Below are 16231 nucleotides of genomic sequence, written 5' to 3' on the forward strand. Positions count from 1 at the left end.
CGGCACTAGGATTATAGTGAAGAAATTCTATTTATGATTTGATTACAAAATAAAGCTTCATCTTCCCTTCCTAAAAATTCTAGCCCCTTAGAATAAAGCTAGATGTCATTATGTAGCACTTAACACCAATACAAATGGCTTTAACATATATCATTCTGCAATGCACAACATCTTACAGCTGTCGGCCAGGGTTCCTCAGTATTGGTACTATTGATATATTGAGCTAGATAATTTTTTATCTCCCACAGTCCTGTTCCTTGTAGGAAGTTTAGCAGCATCCCTGACCTCTACCAACTAGACACCTGTAGCACCCCTAACCCAAGTTGTTACAATCAGAAATAAATGTTGCCAAAGGTCCCCAGCAGTGCGGTGGAATTCACCCAAGGTAGAGAAGCACTGCTATAAACCCATTCCAAAGCAACATGTGATGCTTGTGTAATGCTTCTAAGTGTTTTGATGATGGATGGCTTCTAAGAAGCACTCTGCAGCTGTAACTTTGCAGAATGGCCTTTTTTATCTTCCCTATGAGTCAGGTAGCACAGATTATTGGCCCCATTTCCACAGATAGAAACTTGGAAGCATTCAGTCTTCCCAATCAGGTCATGAAAGTCTTCACTTTCATTTTCCCCACCTGAAAAATGAAAATTATAATCACTGCTTTTCTTCTCAGGCTTGAGATTGTGCAATAACCACAGAGCAATGCCCTTTCCTAGCTGCCATTGCTAAATGTTTCTATACCAGACAGCTCTACAGATAAATTTATATTCCTGACTTTCTATTTCATGAGCATGTGAAATAAACCCTTCAACATAAGTAAAATGGCAGTGAGCCACATGTTTCATCAGTGTAACTGCCAAATTACTTGGAGCGAAAAGTCAATTCCAGCAAAACCAATAATAATCAGATAGCTGGGGGGTTTTATGGCCAGGTCCAGATGCAATGCAATTTTAAAAACAGGTAGTAATGCACCCAACATGCTTGCCACAATAACCTTTATGACACCAGTCCAGCATTTGGGAATGAGTGCAAGTAAGCTAGAGATACAGTACAAACTGAACTGTCAGCTCTGTACAAGTCTACTTTACGTGGATTTCAAAAGCCAAGAAATTATACAAGAATATATCATAGTATGTCAACCACAAAAGCTCCTGGCCTCTAATTTGCAAAGCCCATCCAACCGGATTCTAGAAGAGATTCAAATAACATGGGCTATTTGAAGATAGCTGAGAATTGCCAGAGAAAGCCCACTTTGCTAGATAATAAAATCCCCTCCCTTTTTGGATGTAAGAGGTTGGTACTATGTGAGCCAATATGTAGTATGTTGGAAAATCCAGGGCAGAGACCGCATACTTTGCTTCTACAGAAGGGAAAGGCACCAGATTTAGAAACTGAATTTAGGAGGCTTTCGCGAGTGTTGTCTGAGAGCGAGTGAGTAAGGATATGATATTTCATAAACATGAATTATACCAAAAGAAACCAGGATCCAGGCAAATAAGTTAATAAAAATAGAAAGTAAACTCTAACTTGATATAATGGTATTGTTTAATTTGACATATCTTCTACTACCGGCTATATAATCATAACTGAGGGATGTGAAGAATGCGTTCATATCACCTGCAGCACATAGAGATCTATTCATTCATATGTGTAACTAAATGAGGTAGACTGCCCTTTTCAAGATGCTAGTAAAGAGATTATAACTTAAGCATTAAATATGCCAAAACAGATCATTTGTTATAGTTGCTTAGTAATCCATTAGAGTTGCATGTATTTAAATATATTCCTGGCTGAAAATCTAAATATGACAAGGTATATTATTCATAATCATTCTAGCATCATTTAATATAAATGAATTTCAAAATAAACCTTATGAGTATCACTAATCCAAAGTTAAAATTGTCATAAAAATTCCAAAACTCCTGTAACAAACTGAGAGGGGGAAAAAAAAAAAAATCACACTATATGGAGTCGCTGGCTAGGATACGGAAAGATCTTGAGTGCCCTCTAGAGGTTATTTAGATAATTTTCATAGGTTTGATGTTTATTTTCCCACAATTTATTTTGGCAATCTCACGAACATAAAAATTACTCATTGCATCTTTAATTTTAAAAGAACTGCATGTTTGTCACATAAAATTCTTGAAACAAAAAATTACTCAATCTCTTAACATTTATGATAACCTTATTAACTACTTCCATATATATTCTTGGTTATGTATACACATACACATCATTTTTATGTTTTCTCTTAGCAAAGTATTATAACCATTTTACCATGACTCATTTTAGCTAGTTAGAGTTTTTTTTTATTTTAATGTGTTTCCCAAAAATGTATTTCTTCTTTATCACATTCATACTTTGTATATATATCAGAATTTCTTAGTGAAAAATGACATCCCCAACCAAAGGAAAAGGAAGAGGGAAGTTGGGGAGGAGGAGGTACAGGATGAGGCAGAGAGAGAGAGAGAGAGAGAGAGAGAGAGAGGAGAGAGAGAGAATAAAACTAGAATCCTGTGACTTTTTAAAACAATACCACAAAGATATTATCAGTATTTCCCCACATCTAAGATATAAGATGGCAATAAAAGTATTAGAGATCTGGAATTTTTATACAAACTAGAAATCAGATCTCAAATACCACTACATTAAATATTATTGCCTTTCAGTTACCTGGATAATTGTCTTAGTTTCTGTTTTGCTTAGTTGTATTTATTCTCAAAAGTAGTTTATGCTTTAGAAAATAAAAGCACCTTTAGTATTGTTCAAAATTAGAGGTGACTTTTTCCTCTAAATTAAAAAAAATTTGGTTTTGATTTCTTCCAATAAAGCCATCATTTATAACTTTAACAATTCTATATATATCAGGCATTCTTAAATAACATGCAACTTTAAATCAGATTTTAAAACAATCTTAATATTTTGAAATTGACACACTTGTTTAGATTTTCCATTTATAGGGTTAATTCTTTTTCATATGTGTTTATGGCTTGTATCTAAATGTTCCCCAAAAGTCTCACGTGGTCATAGATGGGGAGTTTCAGAAGTAGCTGGATTCAGGTGTGTGATGCTGAGATTAAGGGTGCCCCATCCTGGGTGTGGATGGCATCATCCAAAAAGTGGGTAGCCTGGATGGAATATTAAGGGACAGAAAGAAGCTGCTTTTGCTGCTGCTGTTGCTTGCTGCTTGCTGCCATGACATGGACTGTTTCTCCTCTGTGATGCCCCTCTGCCATGCCACCCTACCTTGGACCCAGCCAACTATGGACTGATACCTCTACAAACTGTGAGCTGAAATAAACCTTTCCTCATTTAACTTTGGGCATTGAGTATTTGGTCTCAGCAATGAGAAAAGTAATGAAAACAATATGTTTTTCCCCCTTTTGGAGAATCCTAGCATAAACAATTTTGCCTACAAATAACCAAACAACTGTTTCAAAGTGGACAGAGATCTCAACAAAAGCAGAAACTACTGGTAGAGGTGACATTGAATCTCAGTAACTCCCTGACATACTCAGGACAAGGGCCTCTCCAAACCATGACAGCAATATCAAGTGAAAGGTCGTACAAATTTTGAAATAGAGATTTCTCAGCAACTTTTAAGGAGTATTTGCTTTATTCAGCTGCAGTGCTGTGAAATTCAACCTTTTTAGAAGGTACCGTGATTTTGACAGAAAGTAAAACCAAACATTGATAATGACAATTTATTTCCATCATTAACCCAAATAGTTTTTCTTTTTCTTAAAAAGAGTGATGCAAGGAGTTGGAATGTGTGTAAAATGTATAGACACTATAAGATTTCAAGACTAAAAAAGAACATTTGACCACAGGTATCCTAAAATAAAATCTAATCCATGATTATTAATATAAATTGAAAATTCTGAGTTGTTTTGACTCATAACTCTCTGACACCAATTGTGTCACCCCAAACAAGACCCCTACTCTCCAGACACTGGCTGGATGTCCAATAACTCAATTCAATCCTGATGCTAACTACCTATACTTAGCCATAGAGCCCACAGGCTAAGGCCTCAGAACCACTAGGCTACCCTTACTTGCAGTGCCCATTGCAAGAATTAGGTCTTCAGGTCACTTGTTTGACCTAATTACAAAGTGGAGGTTCTCACCAACTTCCACCATATTTGGTAATTTGCTAGAGCAGCTTGCAGAACTCAGGAGGAGTTTACTTTCTTCTACAAGACTATGATAAAAGCTACAACTCAGGAACAGCCAGGTGGAAGAGCTGTGTAGGGCCAGCTATGGCTGGATGGGGCTGAGGGCTCGGAGCTTCCATACCCTCACCAGATGTACCCTCCAGCACCTCGATGTGCTCACCAGCCCAGAAGCTCTCTGAATCACATCAATAAGGTTTTTCTTAAGAGATTCGATCATGTAGAGGTGGATGATTATTAATTCAGTTTCCAGCCCCTCTTCCTTTCCTGGAGCTGGAAGTTTCAGGCTTCTAATCAAGCTTTGGTCTTTTTGGCAATCTGCTCCCGTCCTAAAGCTATCTAAGTTCTCATCAGAATCATCCCATTAGAACAAAAGATGTTCTTATCACCCAGGAAATTCCAAGGAATTTAGGAGCTCTGCATCAGGAAGGGAAGACAAGTGGCAAAAACTATTTCTTATTATCCCATGGACATAGATGGGTAAGGATTTTTATCCTAAGACATAAACTATTCACTCCTTTGGCTATTAAGACAAATAAAATGAAGATGGCTAGAGGCTTTCTTGAGAAAATTTCATTGGTAACAAACATGTCAAGACAAACATTTAAAAAATAGGATTAACATTTCCAGGTGTGATCATCTTTTACTTCACCTGGATTTTGGCCATAGAGGAACATTTATTTATTTCCCTACAATATATCCACCTACATAAACTAATGCAATGTAATTGAATTAGCATTTATTAAAGGAAGCTGAACATTGTGGGATGAGGTTTTTATCAAGAGCTACTTGAAAACACCACATGGCTATTAGCATTCACAGAATGAAATATACCACTTAATTATGCCAGAAGGTAAGAGGTAAATTCTGTAGAGATGCTTAGGTCTGGTGAGATTCAGTTGAGCCAAGACTCTAGCCCATAGACAAGGAATCAGTAATCTATAGAGGCAGCCTGATTTCTCTAAACACAAATCAAGTCAGATCTCACTTTCTTGCTTGGTAGTGCTGCAAAATAAGTGAATTAAGAAAATGTGATAAATAGGGAGAAACAGACTTGAGGCTAAAAACAATTAAGCAAATATTAAATGGATAAATGATGGTGTCATCCCACAAAGTACTGCTTAACATTTTTTAATATCAGCCTAGGGGACATTGCCAGAAGAGTGTTACAAGGCTTTCTCCTTGTCTCTGCCATTCTACATTTGTCTCAATCAAGGGAATTAGGAAAAGAGGCATGTTTTTCAAATTTGCAAATAACATGAAACTAAAAGGATAAGTAAATCAGGACTAAAACAAGCAAAAAAACTAAACAGGGAAAAACAGTGAGTCAAATTAAATTAAATATAATTTAATGAAGACAATATCGTACCCTATACTTGAATCAAAGAGGGAAAAAGTACTTTGACTACTGAAAAAGCTAATTGAACTTGTGCTGTTTTATTTAAAAAGCAGGGACAAGAATAAGAAAAGTTTGGTTTTGCCAGCCTTTTATAATATGTAAAGCATGTAGGACTCTTATTTCCCTGGCACGAGAAAAGTGGTAAAGCAGGTCAAAGAAGTCCAGATGAAGAATTAGTCTCAGAAAAAACCAGCTAGGTAGACCAAGGATATAACCTGTCACATGTAGTCCAACCTAGCAGGCAATTTTTCATCTTGAGAAATTACTGGTGATTAGCCAGTTTAGAAGTCAAGATCGGCTATGGTAAGGGTAAGAAATCTGATGATGAGAACGGGATTCTCACCAGTTGGGAATTTTGGAGGAATTGGATATATTCTAAGTAAATAAGAGTTGAGAAGAGATCTTGGTCATTTCACTAGAACCCCATTACTGTCAGGGTTCAAACCAAACCCTTTAGACATCAATCACAATAGGCAAATATAGATAGACAGATAGATAGATAGATAGATAGATAGATAGATAGATAGATAGATAGATACACACACATAAAGCTGAAAGCTCCTCAAGGATCTTAAATCACTAGCTGTAAAATACATAAAGAAAATGGAAGTATTAAAGCTATTAAAAGTGGAAGTATTAACAATTGAGTAATTTTGAGTGATATGTAAATTCTGTTTAGCATAAAATGTAAATGCATTTTAAACCATTCAATATAATGTCTGTGGTCTAAGTCTTTAAATCAGAATGATCTAGTGGACAAAGCAGTGAAAACACACAGATATGAAGGATGAAGGAGCAGAACCCTAGAAAATTCATTCTGAAAATTTACATATTTTCCAAACATAGCACATGCCAAGGCTTGAGTAGAGTGGGAAGAAGCTGGATTGTCCTGCACTTTCTTTGGGTCTTAGATCTGGTGAGAAACGAGGACACTGTTCAAGATATGCTTCAGAACCAGAAAATATGCCTACCTCTAAGATCCCAAATGTGAGAACATAATGCATTCAAAATCTGCCGCTTTGTTCTTTTTTCAGTCAAGAGTGACTCGTTAACTAGGGCAGGATTAACCTTTGTATAGGACTACACAAGAGAAACTGGAGCCAAAAAGCCCAAAGATAGGTTTTAAAAAAAAAGGTAAACATGGCTACCTCTGAGTTTAGGGCTCTGTGCTTCAAAGAGCACATAATCAAACTGGGAACTACTGAGCAGAAAGAAAAGCTTCATTACACCTGAGCATCATGGGAAGAACCAGAGCCTGGAAAAGAGAATAAAAGAATTAAATGTCTTCAAAAATAGGAGTATCTATTATGTAGAAAAACTACTGGGCTTTTCTATTAGTACAAAGAGTGTGCAAGGATGAGATGATAGATGCTCTTCAAGAAGATTTTTTTTTTGCTTCTTATAAGTACATATTCTCTGATAGTTACCTTACAACCTAATGAACTATTCAGATGACAGAAAAAAAAAAATAAGTGATAAGTACCGCTGGAGACTGAAGGACTACTCAAACTGTCAGGCACTGGTCAAAAAGTAAGTCGTTGCATAGATTTGTATTTAACTGAGAGAATGAGAGAGAAAGAGAGAGAGGGGAAGAGGGAGTGTGTGTGTGTGTGTGTGTGTGTGTTAATTAGCACATGTTTGTAGTACATATAATGTTTACATTTCTTTTTGGAAATTGGTACCATATGTAATACATATTAATTCCTTTTTTTCATCACCTTTCTTTTCCCACCCTCCTTCATCCATGTCATCTCCCTTTTTGGAGGGGGGCACAGGTTTACAACATGTAATGTTTACATTCCTTATGTGGAGTTGGTTCCTGTGCATGACACATCTTAGTTCCTTTTTTCATTCCTTTTCCTTTTCCTCCCTCCCCTCCCCCTACATCTCTTGATCCCACTCCCTTTTGAGAAAGATCTACCTCCCTACTTCCTATTATCTATTCTTATTTTGATCTTTATTTATACTTTGGAAGTGAACCCATGCAATAGTTAAGCTTGTGCCTGATTTAGTTCACTTAACATTATGGTCTCAAGGTCCATTAAATTTCCTACAAATGACTCAAGTTTATTCTTCTTATGACAGAATAGTTCTCCATTGTGTGTAAACATCATTGTCTTTATCTATTCTTCTGTTGATTGACATATAGGCCACTTCCAAGATTTAGCTCTTATGAATTGTGCTGCCATAAACATGGGTATGTAGGTATCATTGTAATTTCAAGTCACTGAAATTTTCACGTACCTTCACAACAATATTATTTCATTAATGAAGGTGGAACCCTCATGACTTAAACATCTCTTAAAGTCCCTCCCTCCCAAGATTGCTGCTCTGGTAATCAAGTTTCCAGCACATGAATATTGGGAGATACCTCCAAAGCATAACAACATGACCTTGAGACAATCAACCTAGCAAAGACAATTATATTTTAAGAGTTGGCCTGAGCCAAACAAGATCCACACCATGAAATATGACATGTTGCTATGGCTTCTCCACAAAAGGGAATCTGTTTACTTCTGCCCACTCATGGATTAGAGGCTTAAATTTCTATGTATCTGAACCCTATCTAAATACAATATTTGGTCAACCCTCTCACTCTGTTAAGCACAGTGGAGAGTACATTTTCATTTCCTGATTAGAAAATGCATCCAAAATAAAGTCTTTCAAGGCGCAAACAGAACACTAACATCCAGATACTTGTACATTTTACTAGCTCCATGAATCTTTATCCATTGACATCAACTTAATTTTATCTGTACTTTCTGCACCACTAAGAAGTCCCCAGGGGCTGAGAGGAAATTTCAAGAGCTTCTGTGTAGCTATTGTTGCTAGGAAACACATCATTGGTATCCAAGTGTTCAGGCTTTGAGGCGCTGTGTGAAGTCACTGGTTCATAAAGGAAAACCTTTGGTAAATAGGTTATTTAGGTGTGAGTAAATTGATGTTCTCGCTCTGTGGCAAAATGTTCCTGTGTAACCTTTGAATAATAGTGTACTTCTAGGCCTCTATTCTTTTCTTTGGATCCAGCTGCCATTATCACTCCCATGAGAACTCAAGCATCCACCTGAAATGGTGTGAGAATTCTTTTTTCCCCAAATCATCTGTTATTATCTCAGTGCCTTGAACGCTGTGCCTAATGGGTTTTACTTAAACAAAGTGCAAGTGAGCTTGGGGTGAGGGAGAAAAACCAGACCATCAACTGAATGAACTGTTAAATTTAGTAGTCCCTCCTTAGCTGCAAGAGGATGTTTCAAGACCCCAGTGGACTGTTGAAACTGTGTGTAGTGCCAAACCTTATATGTACTATTCTCTTCCTGTGCATATATACATAAGGTAATGTTCGGTTTCTAAATTAGGCATGGTAAGAGATTAACAGCAATAATAACAAAATAGAACAATTATAACAATGAATTGTTAAAGTATTTTTAAAGTGATCTCCCTCACTCTTTGTATGACGGGTTTCTTGTACACAAGCACTTTAATACCATAAGAGTTGATCTGATAACTGAGATGGGCAGTGAGTGATGAACAGGTAGGGAGTACATATAGGACAGCATGGAAATGCTGGGCAAAGGGTTCTTTCACTTCCAGGGAAGGATGGAGTAGGAAAGCATGGAATGCTATTGTATTACAACAGTGTACAACTTAAAATTTATGGATTGATTATTTCTGGAATTTTCCATTTAATATTTTCTGATCACAATTAACTCTTCGGTAACTGAAACACAGAACGCAAAATTGCAGATGAGGGTACATGACTGTACTGTTAAAATCTGCATTGTTCTAGCTTTTTTATTGTTTGCAGTATTGAAGCGTTCTGATGCTCTTCAGAGGCAGTAGATAACATGAGGTGCTGATCTAGCTCACCCACTCCCTTCGCCCCTTCAACCCTAAACTGCTAGCTATTTGTGACTCTCAACTCTTAATTGATTGCTTACATGTTTTTCTCCTACGTACTTAAAATTCAGGACCACACTGAGGTTGTAATCTATCACCTAGTTAATTTAGTAAACTTAAAATTAACAAGAAGCTTTTCCATTCCTGGACATGAAAATTATACATCTGTATGCCTACATTCCTTTCTTCCTTTGTTTCTTTCTTTCTTTCCTTCTTTCTTTCTTTCTTCTTCATGGAGTCAGTCATAGGTTCTTATCAGATTCTCAAGGACATATTAAGAAGCTTTCTCAGAGACTCATACTGAAACTTGGCCTAAATCTCCAATATGCCAAGACTGTGTTAAAGTCCAAGAGAAGAAGACTCTCACAGTCTCTATGGCACCTGCAATTATATCTAAAAGTAAATGTTTTCTATTTCTGTGTCAATACTGGGTCATAATAGAATGTATGAAAAGTTACCCTTTGCAGAGAGGGCAAGTTCTTGGACATAAAAGGAGATGGTTTAAAGAGAAATAAAATACACTAAAATATATTACAATACATAATAACATTTATAGAGTGGCAAAAAGAGAGAAACAAAATTGCAGTTGTGAATTTAATGTAGTCAAGAAAAAGAATTTTTTACAAAGAGCTTTTGAAGAGGAATTAAAAGCACTCAAAGCACTAAAGTTGACACAGCTTTGTTTCCCCTAAAAAAAAGAAATACCTTTAAATTTCTTTCATTCATGTGATCGTAAACTGGTGGCAACTCTTTGACACTTGCCATTCAACTTCCAAATTTTAAAGCTATTTTTTAATCTCTTGAAAAGATGTTGCTGCTGTAATGAAAAGTAGGCCAGCATATTATCTACTACAAAGAGCTTTTAGGTGTACCTTTTAAACATAAACTTCAGTAATTCTAATGGATAAAATGATCTGATACTTTTAAATTTGAGGTGGAATATAATTTAAACTTATAAATGTCTTCTTTGTCTCAAACTGATAAAAAGAGAAAAAAATTAAAATTGTCATAAGTTATTTTTAGATTTTTTAATATAACCAAGCATTCTTGTTATGCAAGTTACTCGTATACGTGACCATAACCCAGCAAGATCCCTGGTAATTGGGAGCATATTAGGAAGAAGAGAATACAGCTTCGATCCTCCTGCCTCAGCCTCCCAGAGTGCTGGGATTACAGGTCTGTGCTACCACATTCAACTGAGAGGGGTTATTTTTGAGCAGGGAGACAGATCTCCGTAGGTCACCAACACAGGCCCTTACCTGATGAAGACCTAAGGATAATCTTCAACATGTTCCTCTTAAATTAATTCACCTTCATAAATAAGAAGACATCAAAGTCTTACCAACAATTCACACATGGGATAATTGAAAAATATGGTGAATGTTTACATTTTAAAAATTATTACAGTAAAAGACACATTGCCATTGATCACCCTCAAAAATATTTCCCTCAGCTTCAAATACATTTATTTCATCTTTCTTGCCACTTTCTGAAGCAGTTCTGAAAGTCTTCTTTCATGTCTTTATGAGATGTGATAAAAAATACTGTGAATGCTGCTGAAGCTCAGCATCATCTAACAGAAAGGCAGGCTCATAAAACCATGGTATGTCCTCACCCAATCTGGCACTGGGTTACTTCAGACTCTTCCTAAAATCAGAATGACCATTGAATTGATTCAGGACATTAAGGTAGCTATAACAGCACAACTAAAGATTCTCATGAAAAAAGACTTCTAGAAATGCTCCAGAAAGTAGCAAAACCAATGAGATGAGTATGTTTCAAGCCAGGGAGAAAATTCTGAATTTTATTTAATGGCAATGTGTCTTTCACTATAATAAGTTATTATTTACACACACACATCTTAATTTTCAATCACATCTCATATAGTTCTCAAAATTTATACCTACATATTAGCTGTAATCAAAAAATAAAGGTAAAAGCTTGAATAATTTTCTAAAAGAAATATACATTTGTCTTTTAAATGCTCTAGTCCTTTAACAGATATGTGCAAATTTGGTCTTTCACTGTACTCCTTTTATGTCTCCAGTTCCTTTTTAACAAATATGTATTTAATTATTATTACTTGTTGTTGTCAATGTTGTAAGATAATGCATACCCAAAATGCTCTTCCAGACCTCTGGAATTCAGCCATCTCTCATTTTAACAAGGGTGTCTATTGGTAGACACAATGAAAATAAATACGCAGCAGTAATATCAGATATCATTAAATGATCTAGAGTTCATGTCCACTACAGCCAGATGCATCTCTTTTCTCAAAGCAGTCAGTACAAACAGCACTCAACATGAGACCCGTCTGTCTGCCATTCTGACTTAGAGCAATGTTACTTCGCCATCATTTGCTAGGATCTTCCCTCTGGTTCCAAAATTGTCCTCAGTATGAATTTCTAGACCACCTGAACTCTGTGTAACTAGGCGGTGTTGCTTCTTTTCAGATGGTTATACCACTGATGACATTGAGTTTTACTGGAACGGAGGAGAGAAAGCAGTAACTGGAGTTAATAAAATTGAGCTTCCTCAGTTTTCCATTGTTGACTACAAGATGGTGTCTAAGAAAGTGGAATTCACAACAGGTAAGGATGTTTCCTTCACAACTAACTAGAAATGCCTGCAAAGGCAGAAGAAGATTCCAATCCAATGATGCTTAGATTTTCTTTTCTTTCTTTTTCAACTCAGGAGCATATCCACGATTGTCATTAAGCTTTCGTCTAAAGAGAAACATTGGCTACTTCATTTTGCAAACCTACATGCCTTCTACGCTGATCACAATTCTGTCTTGGGTGTCATTTTGGATCAATTATGATGCATCTGCAGCCAGAGTCGCACTAGGTATGCATTCCCAGGAGTGCAGAGTTGATGGGTTGTATCTTCAAATAAAAGCCAATATTAGGGCTCATATGCAAGATCTTTCTTATAACAAGATGAAGAAATTATCAGAAGTGCTTAAACTGAAAATCATCTAAATATAGGAATACTTAAAAATCATCCAGACATAAGAATAAGTCTTTATAATGAATTATTACAATGAAATATATTTTTAGCATTTTACCTGAAAGGCAATTATTAGAGTATGTTTCCCATTATGTACTTTGTGAAGTATATTTTTAAATTCACAGTACACAAATTTTTACCAAATTTGTGATGACTTCCTCTTTGTTCTCTGCTTTTTACTGTGTAAAACACTTATAACTCATTATTTTGAAATAGACTTGAAGAAAGCCAAGCCTTGTGACCATTAACAAGCTATATCAATTGTTGGGGAAACACTATCTTTTGAATATTAACTAAAGTTAAAACATATCAAGCTGAGTCTCCTTTAAATGGAACTCATTATGCTTGCTTCAGCAGCACATATAATAAATGGAGCTCATTATTTTGTATAAAGCACATACAATTTATCAACTATATTAATGATCTCTGATCAAGACAGAGTAAAAAATGTTTTCCTTTTTGGTAGAATGAAATTCAGAATTAATCTTGCCATGTTGAATAATTGGCTGAAGCCTGAAAGGTTATACTTGAGACTTAAAATTTTTTGTTGAAAGTTAGAATGTGTAAGATGTGCCTGATGATTCTGGGCATGTATAGATATCCCTCTTTATTTAAACTTCAACCGTTTTAGCAATCATGTCATGGACTTATTCAGACAGACAGACACACACACACACACACGAGCATCACTTCTGGCTAAAACAACGTATTATATCTATTCTGAGATTATTGAGCTGGATTAAATAATCATCATACCCTTCACATCTACACTAATAGTCACCTCTACATAAGGCTTACAATGTCAAGGACTGGCAGCTTCTTTGAAAATTCTAAGACTAAAGAAAGCAAAGGAGTAATTTATCCTATTATACACGTTTCTGTACATATTCTTTGAATGTGAGTATGTCATGCACATGTGCCATGATTAGTAAAAAAAAAAAAAAAATACAGGATGATGTCCTCAGCAGGGAAGAATAGCTAGTAAATTCATGAACTGTGATTCTCTTTGTGCATCTATTCTCAAAGCTAATGATATTTTGACTACAGATATTAGAGATGTGAGATGATAAAGATGCTGATTATTTAATCTATTTTAGAATGTAAATCTGACATATTTTAAACATATGTAATTTTAAAAGACATTCATTTACTAACCCTTTTTGCTTAAAAATTTAATCAAAGACTAAAGCAGAAATATAATTAGTGAATTTATAAATGAATTAGGCAATTCTTCAAGCACAGTAATTATAACTATTTGATATAAAATTTAAAATTTTGTTCAAAGGAATATGAACACTCACAATGGCATTTTATATAAGTCCAGCCTGCTTGAATTAATCACTGATACACCTAAAAGCTCTTTTTCCTTTTTTTTTTTTTGGTACGGGGCATCGAACTCGGGTCCTTGTGCTTGCACAACAGGCAGCGAAACCACTGAGCTAAATCCCTGGCCTAAAAGCTCTTTGTAGTAGATAATATGCCTGCTTACTTTTCATTTCAGCAGGAACATCTTTTCAAGGGATTAAAAAATAGCTTCAAAATTTGGAAGTTGAATGGCAAGTGTCATAGAGTTGCCACCGGTTTACCACCACATGAAGGAAGGAAATTTAATTTTTTGTGTGATAGTCCTGACTTCCTATTCTATCTATGCTTCAAAAATATAATTTTTGAATGAGGAAATCTATGTATCTAGAATAATCCAAGTGGAAAAAGGAGTGAAAGTTGTCATTTTCTCTTCCTTTTATTTTGTTCTTTCCCATTCCCTTTGCCAGTTTCCTTTGTCTTTTCTATCCATTGAATATTTCTGGCCTTTATTTTAAAACACTTCCACCAAATCTCAAATACCACCTTCTCATTTTTCCGTTTATTTTTAAATGCTGTTGTTTTACATCTCCTTAATTTTTTGCCCTTCAGCTGGGTGCCCTAATCTCAAATTTTATGTTTACCCAGATATAAAAAAGAATAATAGACTTTTGCTCTCATACTCAATTTGCTGTCATGAGAGCCATAGGAGATAATTCATAACTGTAGGTGTGTAAATCTAGAAAACACCACAGAAAATATAGCATTGTATTGCAGCACCAACTACCTACACAACATTTCAACTTCTTTTTTCATTTCTTATTTTTCCCAATTATTATTTCATCATAATCATCATGAACCTATGCAACCCACACAAAGTAGATATGTGTTTATGGATTTAAACTTTTTTAACAATTCTAAAATCAATTTTTTAAGAAGCTTTTTCCTAACATCAGAGAATTAATTTGTTCTAGGCTGTGGAACCAAGAAAGCAGAGGTAATATTTGAAAAAGCAAAGCAACAAAATTGTGTTGTATCTAAAAAGTACATAAATGAAATATGTGATGTAAGTCATAAACTTTCTTACATGCTTCTTCTTTTGGTGATATTGTAGCATGAATGATTCATTATTTTAAAATGCAATACTCAACTTGTAAATTTGGATGTATTATCAATTTATGGAATAGAGTAGATCTCAAGTTGGTCATCAACTTTTAGTTGGTAGTGGCTTCTGTGGAGATTAGTATCACAAGGACAGATTTTGGAGGAACACAGATGAGATAGAGAAAGAAGAAAGTGGTGGCCACACAAAGCAGAGCTGAGTGACATTTGGAAGCAGGCTTCTGATAAGATTTTTAATCTGACTTTTCATACTTTTTTCTTCTTCTTTGGTACATTTTTGAAAAATGTTGTCAATCCTCCATTAAATGCACTTTCCATTTACCGGTGGACTATGGAAGGAGGCCTTGGTTTTATCTCTCAAAATGTGTGCCCTTTTGTCCAATGGCTTATCATGCTAATGCCATGATTCTGAGGCACTATTAAGGGAATATCACCTGTCCTTGCAATCTTGAAAAGGACAATTTCACGGAGGTTACTCCAACTAAGCTTTGTCTTTCTGTTTCACAGGAATCACCACAGTGCTGACAATGACAACCATCAGCACTCACCTCAGGGAGACCCTGCCAAAGATCCCTTATGTCAAAGCAATTGATATTTATCTGATGGGTTGCTTTGTGTTTGTGTTCCTGGCTCTGCTGGAATATGCCTTTGTAAATTACATCTTTTTTGGTAAAGGCCCTCAGAAAAAGGGAGCAAGCAAACAAGATCAAAGTGCCAATGAGAAGAACAAACTGGAGATGAATAAAGTCCAGGTAATATATTAAATATTCCTAATAATAATAATTTCTCCTAAGGTGGGGGATTTAGCTCAGTGGTTCCACCGCCTGCCTCACAAGCGCAAGGTGCTGAGTTCGAGCCCCGGTACCAAACAAACAAACAAACAAAAATTTCTCCTATATTTATCCGCAATACAGTACCCAGGACCATCATAGCAGAAAAGAGCTACTTATAAAATATTATTTTATTTTTATTAAGACTCAGTCAACCCTTCATTTTACATATTTGGGAACTGAAGACTAAAAAAGTTAGGTTGAAGGTTATATAGATTAATACTATATTTATTAGTCAGTTTTGCATTACTATAATAAAATACCTGAGGCAGGCTAATCCTGTAAAGAAAAGAGGTTTATTTAGCTCATAGTTTTGAACTCTTAAATTTCAAACAGCATAGTGCTGAGGCCAGCACTATAGTGGATGATGGGAGCATGTGCAGGAGAAAGTGGTCACATCACAAAGCAGGAACCAGGCAGCAATTCAGGGATCCCTCCACTCCTTCAATTTCTTCCCAGGGTAGAACCTCCAAATAACCTGCCTACCTCCCGCTAGGCCTCAT

At 35.7% G+C, this 16231-nt stretch overlaps 1 protein-coding gene across 2 annotated transcripts in view; it reads left to right on the forward strand.

Annotated features, from left to right (window-relative positions):
* Positions 1-16231, forward strand: part of Gabrb1 (gamma-aminobutyric acid type A receptor subunit beta1) — a 414333-nt gene that overhangs the window by 383002 nt on the left and 15100 nt on the right. For both annotated transcript variants that reach the window (XM_004849768.4, XM_087187566.1), the window contains exons 6-8: positions 11919-12056; positions 12160-12312; positions 15406-15650. In XM_004849768.4, coding sequence (XP_004849825.1) covers positions 11919-12056; positions 12160-12312; positions 15406-15650 — 536 coding nt within the window. The remainder of the gene's footprint in view (positions 1-11918; positions 12057-12159; positions 12313-15405; positions 15651-16231) is intronic.

Source organism: Heterocephalus glaber, unplaced genomic scaffold, assembly GCF_053883595.1.
Source record: "Heterocephalus glaber isolate CG9 unplaced genomic scaffold, H.glaber_assembly_v1.0 deba00001509, whole genome shotgun sequence".
Lineage (NCBI taxonomy): Eukaryota > Metazoa > Chordata > Mammalia > Rodentia > Bathyergidae > Heterocephalus > Heterocephalus glaber.